At 35.3% G+C, this 26,452-nt stretch overlaps 1 protein-coding gene across 4 annotated transcripts in view; it reads right to left on the bottom strand.

The window, feature by feature from the left end:
- Positions 1–4,950: 4,950 nt before the first annotated feature.
- Positions 4,951–26,452, bottom strand: part of KHDRBS3 (KH RNA binding domain containing, signal transduction associated 3) — a 98,951-nt gene continuing 77,449 nt past the window's right edge. For 3 of the 4 annotated variants that reach the window (XM_074888573.1, XM_074888588.1, XM_074888597.1), the window contains 2 exons: positions 12,890–12,948; positions 8,989–9,597 (listed from right to left, as the gene is read on the bottom strand). In XM_074888573.1, coding sequence (XP_074744674.1) covers positions 9,506–9,597; positions 12,890–12,948 — 151 coding nt within the window. In that variant the 3' untranslated portion in view covers positions 8,989–9,505. Of the gene's footprint in view, positions 5,673–8,028; positions 8,086–8,988; positions 9,598–12,889; positions 12,949–26,452 lie in introns of those variants that run through there. The other variant, XR_012631461.1, reaches the window with a different exon arrangement.

The following is a 26,452-nucleotide window of genomic DNA, read 5'->3' as shown; positions in this document are numbered from 1 at the left end:
TTGACTATAAGGGGAGCCTGAGCAATTGGTCAAGAGTCTGTCATCCAAGTTGGAGGTACACAAATCACAACTGAAAAATTCAGTCTGTTTCTTTAACAATATTTAGAGACTTCTGCTAACTTAAATAGATGCTGTTTTTCAAAAAGCATAATTTGCCAGTTAACCACAGTAATATACAAGACTTCTAACTGTTGCTTGCATGAGGAACAAGAATTGTGTTGGTATGTTAGCATCAGTATCAACTTACCACTGCTTTCATTGTTTGTAAAGGCAATAAGACATTCATTTTATATATTTAATATATATACAGAAATGGAGAATTCATCCTTGTTAATAGAAGGTATTTTGATCATCTTAACTCTCACAGATTACTCTATTAGCCTGCAAATCGGAAAAAAGCGCTTTCTTGTGATGGGTAGAATTATTATACAAGAATCATTGATCCATGACTTTCAAGTTTAGACGCAGTTATTAGATCATTCAGTCTAGTCTGCTATGTAGGAAAACCAACAGAAGTCCATTCTTCTGTATGTAGTTTGCTGCTGTGGTTAATCACTGTCATTTGAGCCTAATTTCTCATTTAAAACTGCAGGGCTTTTACACTCAGCATTACTTCTTACTTTTTTTCACTACTAGATTAGAGTCATGTAGTACTTGTTATTTTCTCCCTGTGCAAGCAATTATAAACCATAATCAAGCTTTTTAAGTCTCTCACAGTAAGATATCATCTTCCGTCCTTTGAATTATTCTTCTGAAGAGCCCTTACCAAATACGTTAAATTACGTACATGTGCATCTAAATATTACTCAGGAGTACACAAATTGACCTTTCAAAGGGGTATTGATTATGGCATTTACAAAAGTATATGCTTATACCTTTCAAGGGTATCACCAAAAGTTAATGAAGTTATTCCTACTATGTGAGGGACTCCAGTGGCAGACTAGCTAGACACAAGTAGAAAAACAAATGTTAGTTATCACAGACCATGGCTGTGACCTATGTTTCTCTTGCCCCTCTGAACTAGGATGCATCACTTCAACTTCCTAACATCAAATATGTATAAATCAAGAGTGATCTCCAGGAAATAATTGTTGGAATATTCTATGAAAAAAACAAACACCAAAACAGCAAAAAAGACATTTTAAAAATTAGCAGCTATTACACGGTTTCCCAAGCTAGTTTAGGAAGATACGCTCTGGAGTACGGGGGCTTTCCTCTTCCATTCCAGAATCTGAAATCCAAAATGGGTTTTAGTATTTAGATCGCTTTTTAACAGCCTATCTTCCCCATCTCTCATCCAGTTTCCTGTTGTACAATATGCTTATTTTTCCCATTTTCATTTCCTCCAATCTGTAATGAGTGTAAAGAAGTAAATGCAACTCATGATCACCACTGTAAAACATACCACAAAACTTTACCACAATACCTTATACATTTATTCTGCAGATCTTTCAAGAGGACTAAATGCCTGAGGATCATCTCTGATTTCTTGAACTACACTTCCTTAATTCTCTCAGTCTTAAGAGAAACTTTATTTCTGACGTAACATAGTTTTCAAGTGAATAATGAAAAAGACACACACACTTCTCTAATATGCTGTAAGAGAAAATAATCACTGGAATATTTTAAATATCTAAGGAAAATTTCTATGTAAACTATTTCAAGTTAGAGCCTCAAGTGCTGGAAAAAAAGTGAAACTTATACTAAACAGAATAAGGTTAATTTTCACATGTGGATGATTCTGATCATCATTAGTTAGATTATTTCCAATATGCACATAGGCAGCATTCACTATAGTTTATACTTAGTCTTCTCATTTGCTTTCAAGCCTGTAATTAACTATCCTGAAAGGTTTACTGAATTTTTAAAAAAGTATTATTGATATGAGCAATGCAAAATGATTTAGTAAAAGCCCAAAGTCTGTAAATGTATGTTTAGCAGTACAATTCTGTAGCAGTCTTAGTCTCTGAAGCAAAAGCATCTTGATCCATGGATTTCTTTTGCCTTATCAGAAGAATGAACTTAGAGACAAATGTATTTTCCTTTTTTTTTTTTTGATATATGCTTAATAAGAGTAGTGAACACTGTGAGATGGAGTCTGCATATTTCCTCTCAGTAAAAACACACAAGAAACAGCTATCTCCACATTAAGAAACCCCAACTCTCCATAAAAGAGTGAAGAAACAGGGCAATTTATCAAATGAATAAAAAGTGTTTCATCTTTGAGACGTTTAGGGCATCAGGATATTTTACAAACAGATCAACAGCAATAGCACAAGTTACCACTTACTCTTTTGCTGTAGAAGACAATGAACTATTGAGTTCATAGGTTGCTGCTTGAGTAAGCATTTGGTACAATTCACTGTATTTTGCATAAGGACAAAAAAAAATCAGTCTATGGAGATCAGTAAAAAACCCCTTCCCTTTTTCTTCACAAAGGGGCAAGCACTTCAGGTGAAAGCTTTCTTGATTCTAAGTTTCAGTAAGAACATAAAGAAAAGATCATTTAAGATATTTTATGCCAAATGGTTCTAGGCATAAAGAACTGGTTAAGTGTTAACTTTGCAAAAGCAGAAACTCAACTCCAAGGACTGATTTACATTTGATTTCTCTCAGGGTAATAAGATCAGAACCTTGTGTAGTCAGGCATTCTAGCTCAGTAGCTTTCCATCTTGAAAGAGCATGAGTTATTCTGATTACTTGCTAAAGATTCATGAGAAAATTTGTCATAAACCTTTATTAAATCTAAATTATTTTAATTTAATAATTTTCAAGTACATCTTTAACGGAAAAGTGGAAGCTTCCATTAAGTCTGTTTCCTAATTTGCTATTTTTAGGAATGTCGACATTTCATACTTTTTTAATACTTTCCCAATGAGGAACCTAAAAAAGAACTACACAGCAAAGCAGCTTTATTTCTGCCCTTGGCTACAGTTTCTAAGCATTTTTAAAATCCAAGTTTGCTAGAGATGTTCTCTTGACTTGCAATTGTAGAGAAAACCTGCCTGAAGACAAAGGTCAATGCGCTGCAAACTCATTGAAGTATCTGAGGCTGCACAAACATTTATCATCTTCATAATATGTGATTTAACACTAAATACCTTCAATAATTTCCATTACCAAAGGGGTTTTTCTCCCATTAACCAAATGCAGCTGTCTTAGACAATATTGCTGAGATTGTGAAAATAATTCTCATCCCCTTCATCCAATTAATCTTTTTCATCAAGTTAAAGATATTCTGATTCTTATGCATTTATACTCAACTGCAAGAGTGCTGAGGTTCTTGGACATAGGTGACCTGGAAATTCTACTGCCAGTTGGGCGTTTTAGCACACAATTGCAAACCTGCTACAAAATCTAACTATAATACTAAAATAGTAAAAAAAGACTGCAAAGTTCTGTGCGGAGAAATGGAAGCAGAAGCATTGAAGGGCAGATCTGATCCTAGTTATCACCAATCATTATTTATATATTTTAACTTTGCATTTTGTTCTTTAAATTTTCAGTTCCTTTACCCAGAAGGCTGAAGTTCCAACTTTAAAAGTATGCTCTGCAATATCATTTAGAAAAACGCATGACCTCAAGGTTTGTTCTAATACATAGTGATAGAATATTATTTCATACATTATGTACCTAAATGTGATGACACCCCCATATCAGGATAAACACTATTGGAAAGACTGTGATGCAGACTGGATAATTCATCTGAAGCAGCAGGCTCATGTACTTGCTCAAAACCTTTAAGTAAGGCAATGTTCACGTAGAACTTGTATCACAGAAGAGAGCATCAGGACTGTCTCACAGTTTAGGTTAAAGTCAACAACAGCACAGGCAGGATGCATGTATATACGTGGTCTCTTGAAGTGAACAACAGAACTATTTCACTCAAAACACAACCACAATACACAGATCTTAGTGATAATAAAAACCAGCAGAAATGAAATGCAGACTTCAAAGCACAAAACCAGCCAATCCTTAAGTTTTTAGTGAAATCAAGCAAAGTACTTGCAAGACAAACAACTGGTTACTCTGCAAACAACCCCCTTTGGACCCTAACTGTGCCTGTGTTAGGTCACTCAGGACAAGATCTCAGAATAACTACAGGATTTGCTAGATAGCTTTGATAGTCATATTAAAATAAGTCACACTAGCAAAGTATTTTAGTAAGCAATTCTGTTGTTCATAACTCCAGAGTGGAAGGCTTGATACTTCACTCCTGTAATAGTTCATAGCACTCCTCAAATGAGATTGTATTGGTAATCCTGGTGTCCGGTCCAAATTACAGCAAGTGAAATTGCACTCTGCTTATCTGAATTCCCCCCACAGTATCTATATACAATTTTTATACTTGGCTAGCATTTAAAATGTTAGGTGCTGTTCCACACCAGAGGTTCCTGCCTGTCAGTCTGAAGGGAATCATTATGATACATCTCTTGTGCTTATTCAAATGTTTTTGAATTTTTCTTTTACTTAATTACTATTGCTTGCTGTGGAAAACACAGTTGTAGTACAGTGAGAGACAATGGCAGGGAAAATCTTTCCAGATTGTGATATTAACTGATAAAATCTTAAACATTTGAAGGTTAAAAATACAGACTTTTTTACACTGTCAGGGTTTTTTCATCTATTAAAAATGGTATCTTGTTCAAGACACTTTGCCAGGGTTAACAGGAAAATGTAATTTTCTCCACATCCCCATGTATTTCAAAGTCATTCTTCTAATACCATATACTGACTATTGAAGTTATGAATATATGGTGAAGAGGAGGCATTTGGTGTGAAGCTATTAAGTGATATTGCTTATTTTCAAAATAAAACAACGACAGACCCAAATTATGCTTTTCTTGGGATGAATTTGAGATTCAATGAAGAAAAATGCATCTGATGGAATCAGCTGAGGAATGGGACGCTCATACTTTGCAAGCAGTATTTAAGAAAAAACTCAAGAAATTAAATTATCAGAATTTTATTTCTGTTACAAATTACCACAGCCACAATTAATATAAAACAAAGCACTGAGGAAACATGACTGTTAGATACAAGATTTATCAAGGTGTAAAAGCCTCATCCAAGACTACTACTAGAAAACCTGTGACTGTATATTAAGCATTTCTATGCATCAAACACCAAGTGAAAGAGAACAAGTAGCATAGTATAATTGACAGGGATTAAAACACCTTCATGTTATACAAGTTTCGGAAGGAAATGGAAGTTGGAGTATCATTTCTACCCAAGAGTCTTGTTTTGAGTAGACCTGTTTACAATTAGCTATTAAGTAAAGCTTCAGCATAAAACACCAATCTTCTTTTTAACTTATCCATGTTGTTCATACATTAGACAAGCTATTTCCAAAGTCATGAGAATTCACACGCTCTCTTACACTTGCTGAGTAAGGCTAAAAAGAGTCACTACAAACATGAGGTTGCATTATTGCTTTGTAACAGGAACTTAGATGAAAATTCTTTATTGAGATTCAAATAAAACATTGTCGCATCACTAAACAAGAGTTTAAATATACAATTATTTTAAAAAGTGTATACTGTTATACACTTTAAGGCTTTAATACAAGAAATACTGAAAAGGGTTTTCATACTCCGTAGCCTGTCCCGTTGTCTAGGCACACGGATAAGTACAATGCTCTAAGCAGTCCGTAATTAACATGGCAGAAGTTCCTGAAAAAGAGCAAAATATAATTTATTTGTATGCATCCTGAGACTAGTAACTATGAATTCTCTGAAGACTGTCAGATTATAAACAGTGGGACCAGGTAATTATGTATATAATAATGTATGTAGATTAATGGAAACCATTGCAGAAACTGCTATCATTGAAATTCAGTGCTAATGTGATAAAAAGGTTCAATAAAGGCAAATTAATCATATAATTAATTATAACTAACATTACTTATTTGACCAGTAACATACAGCAATTGATCAGCGTCAGAATACAAAACCCTACTAGTTGTGGATAAGCACTTCTAGGTTAGTTTGTCACAATAAAAGAAAGGCTGCCTTCTACATTATTTTTAAAAAAAATTTAGAGACCTTTTTAGATTATTTTTCCCTCTGTTCAAAATCCAATGGAATTCATTTCAGAGATTACTCAAAAAAACAAAAACCCAGAAATGCAATAGCAGAGCACAATGCTAGTGCATGTTATTTCAGGAACTGTCAAGAGAAGTTCTGTACTGCAATTATGTAATTTCTAAGAATATCTAATACCAGCTGTTTGAACTGATGTAGTTTGTTGTACACACATGTATAGGACATAAGATCTGATATAACTTTTTTTTGAAGGGCATGAAAACACATTTTCTTAGGAGAAATAAAATGTATCCATGTGGAACACTGGAAGAACGGAGACAATGGATTTGGGATTCATACCACTATTATGCTCAGTATATACAGACTGTCTTAGATGTTTCAAATTTAGATCTTGCAACTCATTAAAAGAACAAATAAAATTGGACTCAAATGGTTAACTTCTCCATCAAGGTGGGCCACAGCTACTTAATGGGAGCACCATAAGGCCACAGACTACTCCATCTGGTCAGAGGCACATTTGGCACATGACCAGAACAATCACTTCTGACCATAGGATGGCTGTGCTCTCAGTCAGGAGGGGAATTCTCTTTTAATTTACTCATGTGACCAGCAACATCCAGTCCTATGACACCCTGTCACACGATGGCACATCCAAACAGCCTCTGCATGGTTTGACAGGGACACACTTCCCCCCCCCCCCCCACCAAAGTAAGGATGAAACATTTTAAAGTTCCATAGGACTTCAGGGCAGAGTAGCAGAGAAGTGGCACGAATGTATGCCGATACATTCATCCTCCATATAGAAGGCACTAAGAATGGCATGAGGAGTTGGATATTACAGAAGGTTGAATTCACTTCCACTAGCCACCCCTGCTAGTAGATATTTTAGTTTCAACCCATGAAGTTTCATCGTATATGAACATAGAACTTTGTATTTGCTAATGAAAACTTATGACTTACATAACTCATCATATCATGTGATTTAAAATGTCAATAAAAATAGAGCTTTGGCCAATTCTATTATAAATGTTTTTAAAAGATATTTATATACTTCATTTTGCCATAGCAGTTCTAACAGCTGGTATCAAATTTTTGCCCTTTGAGCCCCAGAGGGCAGAAATCTTCCCCAAGCTAACCTTAAAAGGGTCCCTTGCTTTAAGTCTTTAAAATACTCTCAAAAATGCTCTAAAGACATTTTGTATGTAGAAAAAGTGCCTTTAGCTTGTGACAGCAGTCTCTTAAATTCACTGTGATACTCTGAGGCAGTGCAATGCATGCAATATTTTGAAGTATAGAGCTCTAAGTCATGTCAAACTAAAGGCATCGAGATCATGAGGTTAGCAGGAAGAATTATAATTCCAAGTAGGAAATAAAGAAAAAATCTGTTCTATTTAAAATATACACAATCTGAGCACAAATACAGTTAAGTTATTTCTTATTTTATATATTGAGTTCACCAGAAACAGGTGAGTTAGCTATTCTTCAGCTAATGCTTCTCAATGGACTTGTTCTCCTTTGTGTCAAAAACCAGTCTGCTCCTTGTGCTGAAATGCTTGACTTAGAAAATCATTCTACAAAATGCTTTCTTCAGCTTTGCAAAACCATTTTAGGCACATTTGCTGACCAGATTAGTTTTAAATTCCCATTTGAACACTACTAGCATAAAACTACATTCATTTTCTTTCACCTTCCTCTGCCCAGTGAAATACTTAATTGACTGAAATGTTGTCAAAACTATGCATAACCTTCAATAAACAAATAGCCAGAGGACAGTGTCCACACACTGGGACATTTTAATGTTCCATTTAATGATAGTTTAACACTATACCTTTTCCCACCACAACTGAAGAAAGCCAATGACTTTAGCTGGCCTCAACTCAGTAGCAGTAATAATGACATAAATTAAGGCCTTGTGTACAAAGAATTAAGGATCAAAAACTCCATTATTTATCTAATAATTTCACAGATGAGTGAAGATACCTACCAAAGCATCAGATGATTAAGGTTTTTGTTCTCTTGGCTGTCCAAGGAGGTGGGTTTCCTGACAAGAGAAAAAAAATATATTTACTACATTTCAAAGACTTTCAAATAAAAACTAAAGAAAACAATGTAAATCAAGCTATAATTAATAGAAACAATTATTAACAAAAAGCTTTAGATAACATTTGTAATGTTTAAGTTACTAGAATTTATGGAAAAATAATATATTACAAACTATTGGTTATGAGGTTTTACAGTTTTTTAATAGGGAATAGTTTGTCCAAATTTAACTAGCTAAGCTAAGACTTTTTAGATTACTAATACAAATTAAACGTTTTAAAATGAGAATTTAGGTGTCCTCAAAGTCTTTCCTACATTCTAAAATGAAACTTTCTAAGTTGTAGCCTCCCTGGTTTTATTGGTTATATTAAGATAAATTAAGTGAGATTAAAATCTTATTTGATTTATTTACCTTTGCAAATGAAGACCGTTTTAAGGGTTACACATCCTCTGCCTCTGAAGAAAGCGACCTCAATTAGTCAAGTCAGAAAGTCTTTAAAAGCTTTGTGTTTATTGCTTCCAGCACGGAGCGAGGTGGTCATTAACGTACCAAAATTCTCATAAAAATTCCAAAGTTGCACTAGTGAAAAAACGCTCAACAAGATGAAAACTAGTCACATCTTTTTCAGAAAATTCATTAGCTATTTTAAACCATTTTTAACAAAAATATTTTGATTTAATGTGGCACTCAAGCAGATCCATACCATTTGGATACTTTAAACAGCATTTATATCTATTGTGAGTATATATATACATTTAGGTTTATACCATTTTTTTAAAGAAGTTGCGCAATGTTTAATATGAGCCTTTTATGCTGATCATTGTTAAACATTTCTCCCTGTTTACTACTATTTATGAAGTTTTAGTATAAGATAAAGCATAAAATTAATCTCACACACACTGATTTTCTTTCAAAAGTTTATTTAGTATCAAGCAAGGGTAAAACTTTGCTTAACACTACAGAACATTTCAAGACTTGAGTTACAAAATACCACATTATTTGCATTTGTAATTTGCTTCCCTTTTTACGCATGTTTGCAAAGAGAAAAATCTAGCAAATGGCTGAAAATAAAAACTAAAAACTAAATTGTTGAAAACCTTTAAAATAAAAGGTTACGCTTATGTTAAAAGAACGGACTAACATATTTAGTAAACCTATTTTTTGTTTAACACTAGTTAATCAAAGGTTATTTTTTTGATCACCTATTTTTTCAAATACAGTTTGGAAATAACAAAGTTCCTTGTTTTACATATCTTTCTGTCCAGGTTGTTCTTTCAACAAAATATTTTAAGTTCAGTCCATCCGTTCAGATTTTTATGCGCTTTGATTTAATAAAAAGGGATTGTTCATAGAAAAAATTACTTTGAACAGTATACAGGACTGGTGGAGATTGGATATTTCACAACATCAGACAGTACAATCAGTATCTGGCATATGGCTGGTCTCTGTAGACTCCTTTTGTCGTCCTTGCAGAAGGTGCCTTGTGTCGTGAGTTGGTCCATTCTTCTTGCCCTACAAGAAAAGAAAATATAGTTAGATACCTTTCTGTTCTTAGATGCTGTACTTATTTTTTCCTTAAACTGTGAATTAGAGAGTGACATTTTATTTAATGAAACCAAGGTATACAAAGTGAAATCTAACACTTGTACCAAAAAATCTGGGTACAACACATTTATATGAGCTATCCCATAATACTTTTTCAGCACATAACAGCATGGAGTGTTACAGGCTAGTGGCAAAAATATTTAGGGCTCTGACATTCAGCTGGACCTGCCTGTTACAAATACACAGAAGTGTCAGCTATAGTAGCAGACCTACAAATAATTATGCTAGGATGAAATGAATGCAGGATATCAATTACATATAAGCAAATAAGCTACCTTCAGAAATAAATTTCTTTGCATCAGTACCAATTTAGGCTTAATTCAAATATGCAATCCAATAGCAAAAAGCCTCAAGTACCACTAGAAACACCTGTGGGTTCTAAAAAGCTAGGGGCAATACTCAACTTCACTGTAAACACATACTTCCTCTAAAACGCAAGAAACAGAAAGGCAGATTATAAAAAAAAGGGCAAGGGAAATTGTTTTAATTTTTCCAGCAAAAGAAGTTTGTGCAATATTTAATGCTTCATAATCCTACCACATCTTGGTGGTAAGAAATATTATCAAAAAGTAGCAAAGAAGTGTCTTAAATGACCTACTGTGCCAGGTATTTACAAGAAGAGGGAAAACACAGGACCAAATACAGAGTATAATGTAACAATACTCAGGTACACTTTAATCAAGTCAACACAAATCAGAGTACTGTCTCACCTCTGAGAGGAAAAAAACAACAGAAAACAGAAAGCAGACACACCTAAAAACAGTGCATGTGCTCTGTATCTACTTTTGGAGAACTGCCCTGCTCTAAGCAGTCAGGCATCCAAGTGAACCCAATGCAATCCAGAAATTAAGGACAGAATCCAATGTATGGTAACCTAAAATGTAGACATCACTTTGTCTTTCTAGTCCATTAAAAAAAATAAATCAAAGTCAACAGTCAAAGAACCCCATACTTTGAAAGGGAAGGTAACTTGCTCAGACAGTAGATATCTGAAATTAGGTGACAAGAGTCCCCCAAGTCATGGGTCCAATTTCACAATCTCTTCATAGAAGTCTTCTCCTAGCTACTTTATTTTTAAAAATTTAGGTGGTTGCCTGCAGAGCCTAGGTTATATCTAATACCTAGGTGGTCAGAACACTTGCCTAGGAGGTAAGCAGAACAAGTTCAAATTTGGTGTAAGGCTGAAAGAATTAAACTTGTACCTCAGGCAAGTCCTATAGGAATCTGATAACAGAGTAACCTACATGAGAAGCAACCTCTTGTGCTTCTTCATCACACAAAAAGCAAGGCTTATATTAAGCAAGGAAAAGAACCCTAGCCTAACAGTAAAGGCAGCTGGCTGAGGGGTAAGAGTTAAAAATACCTTAGCTTTTAAGCACCATTGCAAGGAACTGTTTAAAAGTAAAAAGCTGTCTTGGTTACAGTTTAAGGGGAATACTTGTTCCTTCTCAAGCAATTGGTCAAATCAGTAGCGTAAAGAGTCACCTTTTTATCAACTTTTCATTTTGGTGCCATTCAGGGCTCCAAATCCTAAAAATACTGATATTCTTCCTACATCCTCTGGATTGGCATCTGAGCTTCTCAGAGGAGGAAAAGTTCAGGTACTTCCTGGGAATCTACGTTTCCTCCTGGCCAGCACTAAGCAAGTATCTGCTCACTATCCAGTCTTACTAATTGTACTTCCAGGCACCCAATGTTCTTTACATATTGTAAGGATGTTTATTATTATCTAACTATGCATTTAAGGATGTCCTTGAGGGACAGCTAGTTAAGGAATAAAGTGTACGACTATTTATTTGTATGTGCAAAAACTGCAGTGGCTGTAACAATCATTCTTCAAGGTATTTATAGTCGTCTTAACTTGAGTAAATACATCCCTTAATATTCTGAGTGGCTGTGCTTTGATAAATAGAAAACCAATTTTAAATGTAAAAGCAATGAAAACCCCATATTTTCAACCTTAAATACTAAAATCGACATTTTTCACCATCAGTCAACTCTATCTACATTAAGCAGTTTCACATTTTTCCTCATCAACTTTGCATTCATGAAATAGTCTTAGAAATATCAGGCTTAAAGGCAAACAGTTTATTTTAACGCTGAAATAAAGATTTAAGCTATATATCTACCAACACCAACTGAAACTGCTGGAGGACAGGGGAATTTCAAGTGACCTCTTCTTTTGATGAACTGACTTTCCCCTTAAGCAAAATAATTAGCTTAAGCAGACAACATTGAACAAACTTCTGTATTAGGTGCATTTATCACAACTTCGTTGAGGTCATTTTAGTTTTCAACAGGAAGCACTTCCAAATGGAGTTCAAGAAATACACCATGGAAAATTTTAAGTAGAGCTCTAAAAAAATCACTGAAGCATCCACTACCAAAAATCACAACTCTTATATTAGTCACTAACAACCCTCAAATGTTTGAGATTTGAGTGATATAGATTATATTTCTCTGAACTCTAGCCAGAGATTTAACATTTATCCCTTAAGTAGAGGTGTCTTAACATGCTTTATGCTTCTAATCCGTAACAGATTTCTTTAATTAAACCTGTCACTACCACACTTCTAGCTTAAAAAAATGTGATCTTTACCACTGGCATATGTTTTTTGCTTCATTACGCATTGTTTTGTCTCCATATGAGAAACCCACTGCCCTCATGTCTATTAGCTACCTAAAGTACTTTCACAACCTTTACATAATGACTCCCTGCTTGATTTCATAAGTCTGATGCATGGAAATGAATACCAAAAGAGCATAAAAATCTAAAATGCACTCCATTAGGCCCCGATTCAGTTGAGAACTGCAGCATATTCTTATTGTTTTACCAAGTTTCAACTCCAGTTGTGCCACACTAGAAGCATTTGCTTTCAGCTGCAAACAGCTCCTGAAAAGAGATCCTACACCCTAATTTGTCTTAAATCTCATTGAATGCAACAAAAAGAGTACTTGCAGCATGATTTAGATTTTATTTTTTTCTTTGATTTCAGTTTCACATGACTATGTTGCTAACAGACCACAGAGACCTCCTTCAGTATTTTTCTCAATAACCAAGAGGAGCTCTGTGATGGTGCAGGAATCCCTGAACAGCTGTTACCCACTGCAGAACTGAAGCTTGCCTTATGGAAGCTGTTCTTTGATTGTATTTTTTCAGGAGTCTAATGCTGTAGTCATTCAGCTCAAAGCTACTCACCATAAGAGTCGTATGTTTCTTCACTTAGTCCGTGGCCATAGTCATAGTAATCTGCTCCACTGTATGGGAGGAGGGAAGTAGAAAGAACAAGAACAAGGAATAAAGAAGTTACATTTTAAGAAGAAATGCTTATCGTTACACATTCTACCTTTTAAAATCACAGAATCACAGAATCATCTAGGTTGGAAAAGACCTTGAAGATCATCCAGTCCAACCATTAACCTAACATTGACAGTTCCTAACTATACCATATCCCTAAGCACTAAGTCGACTCTACTCTTAAGTAGCTTGAAAGAAAAGAGAAAGCTTGAAAGATATAGACATGCCCTGAGGTAAGAAAGGTAATCATTCATGTGACAATGACAACTTAGATCCTGCTTCTTCATTAATTAGAACAGAAAAGAAACCACATTAACTTTCATTTAAGATTTTTTGTCATCAGTGAGCCCCTGGTCTACAGTGTAAATGTGGATGTGGGAATATTATATTTGAAATTATAGTTAGGAAGGTTGAAGATCTTACAAGTGCCAATGAAGAAAAAGTAGGAGGCATAGGTACTGAACCAACTCATCTGTCATACAAACTTCTCATTACCTACTGTTGTCTAGTATTTTGCCTTTGCATCCTTGAATTCACTGATGAAAATGCAAAAAAAGGACAAGCAACTTGCTGATCAGATGGTTATATAGCTGCTATACATGTAAAAGTTTCAATGTCTTCAAAACAAGACAAATGTGCACATATGTAAGTGCTATCATTTTAATAGGCAGACAAGAGGTAACAGTAAGAACTAAGTTAAAGCAGAAATCTGCAGTCATTAGGATTCAGAAGTATGGATGAATAACCATAACCATGGCCTAAAACAGTCTTCCATTTCATAATGGCATTTCTATTTGTATTAAGACCAGTGAGTGGAAACTGAAGAACAAGCTTTATTACATACTACTTTTCCACCACGCTTTCATATTTCATGCAAGTATAGCTATGTATAGTCTTTTACATAGTTGACAGAGCAAAAGTTTATTAGACATGTTTGTAGGACATCAAAAGCAAGTCTCTTAACTGTTTCTTTCCTTTTCTTTCTAACCACAGCCAGAATTTGACAATATATGGAAAATACTCTACAAACTGATGCTACCAGGTCACTACCTTCTGAGTTGAGAAGGAAATCACTAATATATGATCACTAGCAAGTGATTACTAATATTGACAAACTGTTTCTAACATTAGATTGATTGCTAACAAAATAAAAACCAGACAGAAAAAGTAATTATAGCCTTAACATGAATTAGCAGATAAAGCATTTATATAAAACACCACATCACAATCACTTCTAAACTGACACAAGACAAAGGTCATTTGTTGTGCTTGGGTAGCTTGTGGTTTAGTTTGGTGGGTTTTGGTTTTTTTTTTTTAAAGTTTTGGGGTTTTTTGGTCATTGTTGGGTTGTTCTTTTTTTTAAACTAAGAAGTTTTAAATCCCACAAAATAATCCAGGCCAAAAATAATACAGTTCTGGTGTATGCAAATGCGTATCTAAAAAGTGTGGATGAGTACTTATTGCTACTATAAGGCTTCCTAAACAAAAACTTAACCAGAATGCACTATGAAGACCCACAAAAAAGTATCTGTATACAACCTAGATGTTATGTATTTGTCAGTCCTTGCAATGAGGACCCCAGAATAACAAGGGCAAAGTTTGAAGCATAACAAATAACATAATTTTGCCCTGCAGCAGCCAGTGACAAAAGTCTTTTTTCTGACAACCAACTTAAACTGACATTCACTATCCTTCCACACAGTACTCGATTATTTAAAGGCTGTCATCAAGGTTAGTGCCTATAGCAGCTGAGCCCTGTCCCCATATCTGTCAATCCTGTCCAAATGACTTGTGCAGGGTTTCATTTCATAGATCTAAAATATCTATTAAAAAAATGACTAATTTTACAGCATGTAATATAAATGTAATACAGCATGTAATACAAATACAGCATGCAATACAAATAATCATCAGAAAGGAAAAAATCTTCTTGTAAAGATGGGTCATGATACACTTTCAGTATCAGATAAAACCCTTCAAAATTCATAATCTGTCCCAAAAGTACAAGTTATAACAGGAATTCAATACTGTCTACTGACTGCTTTAATTTGTGGTCTATGAACAATGCCAACACTCTCTCAATTTAACTGTATGTTGAACAAATGCAAAACTTTGAATAAGACAACTTAAAGATTATGACCCAAAGAAAAGGGTACAGACATTGTTGTAAGGAATTCTGGGTAAAAAGGAGAACCTTAAAAATATTATTTTTGTTTCATCTGTAACAATTCGAATATCCCATGGAGTTCAGAACTAAGACCAAAGATAACTGAAGTTTTTTTAGAGGAATTACAGAAAAATCTAGTACTGTATATGAAGTTACAGCTTACAGACCTGTATTTTTCTTTTAAAGCAATCACCAGTTAAAAGGAAACCTAGTCAAAAGGAACCCGCAATACCAAACCTCTTCCTAAATTGTACATCTGAACTCATTAACTGAGGTAGTTGAGGTCTATCCTGTTTTGAGAAATTAAGTAGTTATATTAAATAAATTCCTCTGGACAGAAGGTATGACATCTTTTTTGTTTTAAAAGAGCATCCTTGACATTTATACTTTATGTAGGTTCTCTGGCATCTTTGCATCCTGACTGAAGACTATTCAAAAATCTGTATTTCCCTTTAATGGATTTACTCTGCAAGGGAAGCCCTTTTCTTCCCATTTCATTCATTTTTGTCTCACAGAAAGGACCACAAAAACCACAAAACGGGTTCATTTTCTTCTTTACCTCACGTGCCTCCTTCCTTCCAGAAGGAGAAAAGAACATGACATGGATACTTTTTTTTTTAACCCAGCAAGACTAAACTTGGAGACTGCTTTGAGTTCCTATGTTTTCACATGTAAAATGTCTTCTTGAGGCCATTTCTTCAATTTCATTTTCTTAATTTTTCCTTACTTCTCCAGGTGTCTACTTTGTAGATGGATAATTGCATTACATGGTATAGCCAGCTGAGTTTAAGCATCTTCCTAACCATCAAGTAACAGTACAAATGCAAGTACACTCAACATTGGAGTATCAGCTGTGATTCAGATCTTTTACAGATATAGAACCCTTGTGTATATCTCCTCATATTTAACTTTTGTATTCCCATACCAGCACAGTGTCTTTAGGCTGACAAGAGAAAAGACAGAGATGGCAAAGAAAAAAATGCTTTGGTTTTCCATGTCAACAAAAACTTGGAACCACCTAATGGTATGGAAGAATTAACAAACAATAAACTTAGGTATGTCACTTAACTGCTGAGGGCTGGGCATTAAACCTACAATGGTTAGGGAACTGTGAAGTGCAGCTTAACTACTTTAAATAAGGTCAGGGGAAGTGCCTGTTCAAGAAACAGCCTGAGATGGAGAAGAGCACCCTCAGATTTTAGCACTGCATCACTGATGGAAGTAAAGCCTTAGAGGAGCTTTTTATCTAGTAAAACAGAGGACTGGGAAGCTTCCTGACATTTTTCTAGAACCACTGTGCTGTGAAAAGGGTCTTAAAATACTTTAATTTAGAGGTATTCAATGTAAGCCTTCAAAGGTCTTGTGGAATATGACCTGAATTTCTCAGGCTTTTCTGCTAAGCTGATTGTTTCTGAAAATATCTTGATGTAATAGAAGAACAAATCTTTATGAAACAAATAGCAGTAACTGATCTTGACATTGTTTGTCTTAAGGAACTCTTACCTTTTATACTATATCAACTATTAGCTTATATTGTCTAGAGATGTTGGAATATTCTCTTGGGACAGTTAACAGAATGGTAGAGTTTCAACCTAACACTCATGAAGATATCACAATAGGTCATTAGACTATTTTTGGGACAATCCTAGAACAGGCATGTCAACCATACAGTGCAAGTGTTCTGTAGTATTTCCAGAAAATGCATAAAGGTAGTCAAAATATATTGTGATTAATCAATGTGATTGCCATGGCTCTTTAAATTTGATACAGGCATCTTTCGGAATCAGCATTATGCCATTTCTGTGTGTGAAACAAAAGTAGTGTGGCAAGGAGCCTGACTGGTAATGGGAGAGTAAGAGGTCTCTGACCGAAAGCTGCTAGTTTACTGGAAAAGCCCAGACAAGCACTGACAAGCCTGGTTACCTGGTTTAAGCACTGAATAAACAGAAGCTTTCTTCATCTTCAGTGATGAAAAAACAGCCTTCACCACCAGTTCAACTTCTTTTAATGCTTACTAGGGAAAAATTGAAAAAATTTGTTTTCTTTTGCACATTAGTATCACTGAAGGGATTGATTGCTTTAGTCTGAAGCCAAGGCAGTTTCAAAAAGTGACGAAAACCCCCTTCCAAACAAAGTTTCCTTTTGTGCTAAGAGTGGCTCCACAAGCATCACCTTTGTCCTTCTACCTAGAGATCGCACAGAACAGCAAAGTAGGATGAGGATCTCTATCCTGGCTTGTATCAGCAATAGCGTGGCCAGCAGGGACAGGGAAGGGATCTTACCCCTGTACTCGGCACTGGTGAGGCCGCACCTCAATTACTGTGTTCAGTTTTGGGCCCCTCACTACAAAAAGGACATTGAATGACTCGAGCGTGTCCAGGGAAGAGCAACGAAGCTGGTGAAGGGTCTGGAGCACATGTCGTATGAGGAGCGGCTGAGGGAACTGGGGGTGTTTAGTCTGGAGAAGAGGAGGCTGAGGGGAGACCTCATCGCCCTCTACAGCTACCTGAAAGGAGGGTGCAGAGAGGGGGGGATGAGTCTTTTCAACCAAGTAATAAGCAATAAGACAAGAGGTAATGGCCTCAAGTTGCGCCAGGGAAGGTTTAGACTAGATATTAGGAAGCATTTCTTTACAGAACTGGTTGTTGGGTGTTGGAATGGGCTGCCCAGGGAGGTGGTGGAGTCCCCATCCCCGGAGGTGTTTAAGGGTAGGGTCGACATAGCGCTTAGAGATACGGTGTAGTTGGGATCTGTCAGTGCTAGGTTAACGGTTGGACTAGATGATCTTCAAGGTCCTTTCCGACCTAGATGATTCTGTGATTCTGTCTTATGATAAATGCTGACTGATAAGATCACATCTGGACAGAACTCTTACACAAGGACAAGCCTCTTTCTATCATTCCTATCAGGTCTTCATGCTCATCTGCTTCTGACATTAAAAATCATCCATCAACAGTAAGCAGGAAGAAGTGCCCCAAATGTTATTGTCAAGACAACAACCACTTCTCATAACTCCCTAATTGTCATGAGCATTGAGTTGAGTATCTGTTCTTAATGCTTCCGTGGATCACTGAACACCATATTCTGTAATCTAGTTTACAGCAGAATAGCATAAAACTAGGATATCAAGATGAGATCCACATCTTTTCTGGCATCTTGCAGATAGATTTTTATTTAATGCCCAGTTCTGCCACTTCTTAGCAGAAGTTTTAGTACATACTCTCATCCCTACATATCAGTTTGTAAAACAGATAATGATCTCAGAAAGCAACTGAGACCTATATGTGAAAGCATTGTAAAATACAGAAAAATGATGCAATCTTCCTTAAATGATATCCCATTGGACTCTCATATGGATAATACAAATAGCAAAACTATTACCTATAATCCTAAAAGATGACCAGAGTGCCCTCTCAAGGATTCCCTTAGCTATCACTATTTAGAAATTACTTTTTATGGCAGAAATTGTAATAAATTTCACTTCTCAATAGTGAAATGCCCTCAGAGGCATCTGCATTCTGGTGCTACCTACCAGGCACAGAACTATGTCTATCCACATATTTCTGGCAGAACTCTGTGCAGTTCCCTAAAGCTAACAGTTTTGTCATCTGAAATGTCCCTTTACTGCTATCTATGAACTCAGTCTTTCCCACCCCCCGCCCTCCACTCATGACCCATCTCTCAAAACAGGAAAGGTAAATGGCAAGTAGCAGAGGTGACTGTAGCACAGCACAAATAAGGCTTCTCAGGAACAGCAGCAGCAGGGAGCTATAGCTTTACCTTGAAACTATGAATAGAATACAGCAAAAATCCATTACTAAACATGAGGAATGCTAAATAAAATATCAAAAATTCACTAAAAACAAGAAAGCACCAGCAGACAAATTAAAAATTCAGGCTGCGTAATCATCAGTATTTTGGTTTGGCCTTTGAATTAGGACCGAAGCCCAGCCACCCCACGTCACATTTGTATGGTTGGCAGAGCAGTTTGGGGGAAGTGAACTAGACTGCTATCAGAGGAAACTCAAGTGCAAGCCTTAAACTATCCAGGTGTGTAACAAATGTCTTCCAACTGCTAAATGGAGAACAGGGATGCGAACATTAACACTGGCAAAGGATGTGTTTTTTTCCCTTTCCCTCCAAACAGATAAGGCTACTCAGGAGAGTGGAAGCAACAGAAAACAATGAAGCTCTGACATGTATCAGTCAAAATCTTTAGACTATCCATTGCAATATTGGAAAGAGCTGTGGGTATTATTCCATCGAATTCTTTGTTATCCCTCTTGAGTCCTGCATAAGATGTTGCTAGAGATCCAAGATATTACTTGTCATAGATTGGAGTACAAGACCACACTGCCTCTAACATCATCCACAAAAACTGCACGGACTGTGTGCCGCCACTCTGTCTTTAGATATACTACTAAGATACACATCATACCTTCTTGTCTTTCTAACTTACTGAAGGAACTGTACAACTTTAATCAGTTTCCTATAAATGATATCCTTACTCATCAGTTGACATTGAAGAGCATTTGAGGGAAGAAGTATCATTCCATCACAATTTTTACAGGATTGTAATTAAAAAAAAATAAAGTGCCATCAAGGAATGTATTTGGTTAGAGAGAGTATAAAACTGTTTTCAGGGCTGCATAATCATCTGACAGATCTTAAAAGCAGTGTGTTACCATGTTTGTGATCTTCTCAGTGCTTCTCTAATGCCCCTTACACAGGCAGGGTTCAAGCCTTGCCTCTCCAAGCACACTAAGACAGACCTCCTCCTATTGTGTTAAAGATAATTAAATCCACTTGCTAAGACTTGTTTGCTGGGCTTGTGGGTTCTACCACTTTTATCAACACATATGTTTCAAGCACATCGCACCTGACAATTACACCACAATAAACCTTAAATTCTCATGGCTACTAAGCTGCATTTTTCATCATCTGTCAACTGAATGATGCCAAAATTGTGCTTAAAAGTGCAATTCACAGCTCCTAGTATTTTTGCAAAAATAAAATACAAGCAGGAGACAAGTCAGACCGTTTTGAAGCTTTCCTGCAACCATCTCCCTTTTCTCAAGTTGCCCAATTAAATAGATATTTCCTTACCATCAGAAAGAGGTGAGATTTTTCTTCCCTTGAAATCAAACCAACCAATACGGGATACTCTAAGATAAAAACTGCAATTTTCTATTACTGCTAGTAAGCGGAAATGGTATGTTGACTGTCAACCAGCAAAATAATGTCAAATCTTTATCTACAAAAAGGTATTCTGTGACAAAAACATGTTCTGAACTGATGAAGCCTGATTTATCATACCATTCTCATTCAACTAATAGACATTGGCTTCCAAGTGTGAGTTTCCAGTGAAGTTCCTTCTTCACCCTACACCAGGGGAAATAAATCTTCCCTTTATATATTCTTCACTACCTACTGCAAGCATGAATTTATGATGCTGTCTTTTCTCTAGTCATAGAGAGACTATGTTGTTTCTCTTCCTTATCTTGATATCTCTTAATGAAACTGCTAGAAAGTTTATTATGTAAGACATTTGAAAAGTTATTTCTAAATGAATAACAACTTTAATTTGTAAGATTTGGAAGCCTCATTATCCAAGTTCAGTCTCCAAAGACCATATATCTACTGGCACTGCGGTAGCATCCTGCTGAGGCCTGGCAAATGCATACTCTCCTTCTTCTGTTACCTCCATCATCCAAGCTTAAAATACTCTTTTTTTTTTGAAAAATATACTGTAATTAAATTGAAGCAGTCATTTAATTAACATATTTTTAAAGTATGACTAATTCCACAAGCTACCATTAATAACAATACAGCATTTAATATTTAAAAAATATTCACTGTTAATGAGTTTTTCTTCCTAGTAAGGACTTCTTAAGAGATCCTATTTGACCTATCCTTTTCTCATGTTTTCACCTGTGTAATCAGTCAAGGAAAAAAATACTAAATCCTACCAAATACACACCCTCTTTAATTATATTGCGGTAATTCAACCACCCAGTTTAAGATGCCGTAAAATCACCCAAGTAAAATTAAACCAATCACACAAAATGAATAATCTAGTTTTATGAAGTAATTTGTTTCCTCAAATATTTAAAATTTCATGTTACTATTTGTACCACTATAGCACCTTTTTTTTTCCAACAGGTCTCTAAACTTACTTTTAAATGCAGTTTTACTTGTTTTCTATGCATTGAGGCATGTTCATAGTTAAGTTTAATAGCAAAGCCATGAAGAAAACCAAGATTTTTTTGTAACTAAAAAGCATTTTACCAAGCAGAATTAGTACAAATTAAAACTATTCCTAACATTTCTCAAATAGTGAAGTAATCCAATTTCAACATGACAAGGATTCTAAAAACCTTTTCCAATTTTATGAGTGCAGCATGTGATATACTTATGTTAAGATTAATTTTTCCTTTAAGGGTAAGTTTTTTTCCATCATTACACTTAAATTGCCTTAGTCTTATTCATGTTTACTGTTTCAGGCGAGATTTCTGTAAAACAATTTAAAAAATCATGTATGCTAGATTCCAGTTAAAGCTATCTGTGCTATTGACGTATTTCTGAATATTTCATCTTGTCACATTTTAACAGGTAACAAAAAGGAAAGCATCTATCTAAACCTGAAGAACTAGATCTGAAAAACTGCGGAAAATAAATCTCTTCCAGTAATATGAGCATAAAAATTAAGCAGGAAACCACATGGCAGGGATTTTCAGTTAAAAGATACATTAGCTTGTTTATGCTAATGCTTTTGAGGCTTTATTTGTGCAAAATTATAACCTCATACATACCAGGTGTTGATAAGCAACAATTGCAAAATACTTGCCATTTGCGTTATCCCCAGAAATCAAATTGCTGTGGATTGATTAAATTTATAAATCAGAGCATGAAATACAAAAATCTACTAGCATTAAAATCCAAAGAATTACATCTTGAAAAGGTACAGTAGCAGGCACTATTTTGCATATAATACATATTTATACACCCTGGAAATGCATGATTGCTGACAAACTTAACAATGTAAATTTAAAACACTGAGCATCAAACAAAATGTTAGCAATTAACTTTCAAATACCAACAGCAACACCTCCATAAGCTAATTTTCAAATCCATACACTCAGCTCTGAAAATCCTCCTCTTAAACAGCAATGTCATCATCTTTTGTATGACTACTACACATGGTTTCAGAATACACCTGAAAATTTGAGTTCCTAATGGAAAATGGGGAAGACTCTGGGTCTCATCAATAACTATATACTAGCAAACAGCTTCTCTCAAAACTAAGGTGCCTCTGGAGTGGCACAAAATCTGAGATTTAGAGATCTGAAGGATTCAAATCTCTAAATTTGGTTGTATTATTCGGGCATCAGTTGAACAATGGCCTTTGCCCAATTTCAAGGTGGATTTTTTTTCAGTCTTCTTTTTGATCTGACATCCAGATACATTTTTCCCAAGTAACTACCACAAGCTATGAAACACAAACTTCCTCAAATCTTTCAAACCACAGGGTCATTGTAAACAGTTTAACCTACTGTAAAGAAATTTTATGTTTTGAACCAGTCACTGTTGAAACAAGCAGTAAAGAATAAGTCCTCACCACATGGCATTCACAACACTGGACTTTTAACATGCTTAAAAATTACCACATGGGCAGTTATCTTTTTATGCTTTTACATAAATAATTTAAAATAAAGTTGCAGCATGTACTTCTCACTTCCCAACACATTAACCAATAAACAGAGTGAACTAGAGACACTGAAGAGACACACAGGTATACTAAAGAGAATTTGCCAATTCCCTCAATTCAGATTGGCTTGACTAGATGGCTCTAAGGTTTACAGACAACTTACAGCTAGTTGAATGTACCACATTTTGGGTGTGGTAGCAATTACTGTTAGATATGCAAGAGCAGCAACTGAGCAATACTATGTTTAAGCTGATGGTACAATGGATGGTTGTTGCCAAGAGAAATCTATAGCATAGGCAAATAGGAAACCAGAAACCATTGCAGGAAACTGTAGACAAAGCCAGTAATTGCCCTAAGTCCTATCTTTCCCCTTTTATGTCAGTGATTAGATTAAATTCTGCAATGGAGTGAAGGTGAGATCACCTTGACTGGAGATCTAAACCAGCTTTAAATTTATAAGTTATAATTAAACACAAAATGACATTACTACATGAACGACTTATTCTTGCCCCTGAACTGACACAGGCATAAAGTTACACAAATTGTTCATTTTATAGTTGAGACTGCTGATCTCTGTTGTAGGTAAAAACCAAAGCAGCTAGACAAAAGCATATTTTTTTCTAGGAAAAGTATCTAATTTTAAATGCTAGCAGACAAAAAGCCTAAAGAAGTTACTTGAAACTTCTGAGTGCCATGAAGCAGACAGATGGGGTTCTCCACATTTTTTTGTACTACAGTAACTGTGTTAGCCATTCTCTCTTGATAGTAAACTTAAAAGCACACAGTAAACCTTTAATGCTGTTGGAGAGGTAACAAACCCAGCCCCCTTCCTCAGCAACCTTGTCACATAATCTGAATTTTAGCAACAAACCTCATTCTCTGGGATGTTAACTCTCTGCAGCATCTGTCACTGCTATGAATGGTTGATCGTAAGTACCTCTGTAGTCATCTCAATGCTATTAAGCAGATGGCAGCGCTAAATCCGAATGATGTAGTACATCTCCCTGGTGGACTTTGTTTCCATACACTACCATTATTCTACAATTCCTCAGCGATAAATCTTATGTATTCTGGAGAACATTAAACAGTGAACTGACAGTGACAATTGATTTATTAGCATCCATTTCCCTTTGCCCTATTATTGTCTTCGCAAACACTTGTGCAGATCATGTATGGAGCCACTAAGGGACAAAAGCACTTTTGCTCAACTTGAAACATATTTTAGACATTTAAAATATTTTCTTCATGCTAAAAAGGTTTAAACTGATCTACAAATTTAAACGAAGACCCAACTAAATGGTCCCGATTCCTCCACAATATTCTTCTCTGAATTTTCATAGTAAAATTGGTCTAGCATTAACATCAGGTTATTAAAACACCCACTACTTTCTGCAATAAATCCAAGAATTACAGTTCTAGACAGATTTGGGGAAGCCCTTTATGAATTGGCTAGGTTGTGTAAGGATGCATACATGCTGGTGAGGGAAGCTGACAATCTACAGGCATCTGACAAAGGCAAATATCAGCACCAGGAGTCACAAGTATGGTTTTTCACACTTGGAATTCCATTCTAGCACAAGATCCCAAAAAGGTTTTTGGCATACAACCGCACATGTTAAATTACTACGTATGTGTATGGAAGAAATTTTATGAAGGAATTACTAACCGCATAATGTGAAATCTGCCCTGCATGACAGTAACATTTAGCCTAGTCTTGCTGTTCTCCTTAGACAGGCATTGAGGATCAACCGTAACTGATCACAGATTTTGACAGTATGCATTATGCTTTAAGGTAAAACTGTCTCAGCTGCTTCAAGTGTTTACTAGCCTTTGACTGTTAGAAATGGAGAAATATTCTGTTAATTTGAGATTTTTTTTATTTTTTATAACAATACTGAACAGCCCTATTGATTAGCTATCCCAGTTTATACTGGTAAAAATATTATCTAATCATCCTGTGCAAGAAATATACATATAATTTAGTCACACCTCTTCTAAAAATCAGTTAAGATATTTAGTAAAACTCAGTACAGCTCCAAGGGATTTTTTTTATGTCTTTTTGCCCATAAGAAATAATTCAGTTAAACACATCCTGAAGCACTATTTGAGGCTTTGTTGCATGAACAAACAACTTTGTATAAGAAAGTATCTTAAAGGAAAACAATTTTTTATAGCATTACAGCACATTAAGATAGATGAGAACTCTGAGAAAAGTCTGATGTTTCTCTACCTAATAGTGCTGTGACAGGTTTTAACTAAAGCTTCAGATTGCCAAGCACAGCAAGGACACAGTTTCACACAATGTCAAATAAAATGCCATTAAACTTTTAAACACACATGATTTAGTACAAGCAAGCATTTCGGTTATAGAAAGGAATTGTTTGCAGAGGCATGCAAAGTCTCAGCTACCTTAATGCATACAGAAATACACAGTGTGCTATTCTTCACATCTGAACATATCACCCATCCTAGTCAATCTCAGATTTGGCCATTTCTGGGAAATACACTAGAAACATCAAAATTAAAAACAATAAACTGGACTCATACTGTTGTGTAGTGAATGGTCAAATTTTGAGAATGTACTCCCTGCACACATATCAATAATGTGTCATTATGCAACATCTTATACATCTACAACATTTCTAGAGATATTTCTAATTCTATTGCAAGTTTCTATCTCTAACAGAAATCACTAAAAGAAGCAAAAACTTTAAAACAAAACCAACTATTTCAACTGTCTCCACTGGATCACACAGTGTACACTTGACCATTAACTAAGTTTGGCAAGGTACAGGAAAAGAGTTCATATACTAACTACTGCAAATAGTTTATGAGCAAACCCATCTTTTCAGTTTAGTAGCTGTTTCTCAAATTTGCTCTTTAATACATAATATCATTAGTATCACAATCTCCTGAAGAAATTAACATCAGAAGACATACTTGAAATACTATTACTTTAAGATTACTTTTGCAATTTGAAAGAGGAAAAGTTTAGACATGCTAGTCACTAAATGATACAGTTGCACATAGAGGGCATTCACGTATTTAAAATGCATTTTTGTTCCATGCTTTATGAGGCCAAAATATTAAGAATGATATAAGGCTAAGCTATGAAAACAATAGACTTTTCCCTAATTTCCTTCATAGTAAAGGCATTACAATGCACCCAAATACAATAAGTATCTCTTAATAGTTACAAAGTGACATCTTGCAATATGGACCACTATGTGATATTCACATTAAAGATAGGAATGCTGTTCTAGGTAGCTCAGATGGCTGTTTACAGTTATTACTTTTTGCCTGCCAATACAACCCTAAAAATCTTTTTGCCAAGTCAGAAAATATGCCAGAAAATGAGTGTCGATACCCCGTGAGAAACAAAGTGAATCATTTCTTGTTTTCTTTTACCATGCAACACTTAAAATTAGGAGAAAAAAGTGAAACAATCATTCAGAAGATAATGAACTCAAAATGTAGCAGTATATGTATTGTGAAACTACAGTTAAAATATCAAGTAGAGCAATCATTTTATGAAGTATCACCTTCCAGACATGTGTACATATTGTATCTATAAATATTATACATATTC

Source organism: Strix uralensis, chromosome 1 (genome assembly GCF_047716275.1).
Source record: "Strix uralensis isolate ZFMK-TIS-50842 chromosome 1, bStrUra1, whole genome shotgun sequence".
NCBI classification, from domain to species: domain Eukaryota; kingdom Metazoa; phylum Chordata; class Aves; order Strigiformes; family Strigidae; genus Strix; species Strix uralensis.
Note: the sequence above shows the minus strand (reverse complement) of the source record. Positions and strands in the feature narration are given on the sequence as shown.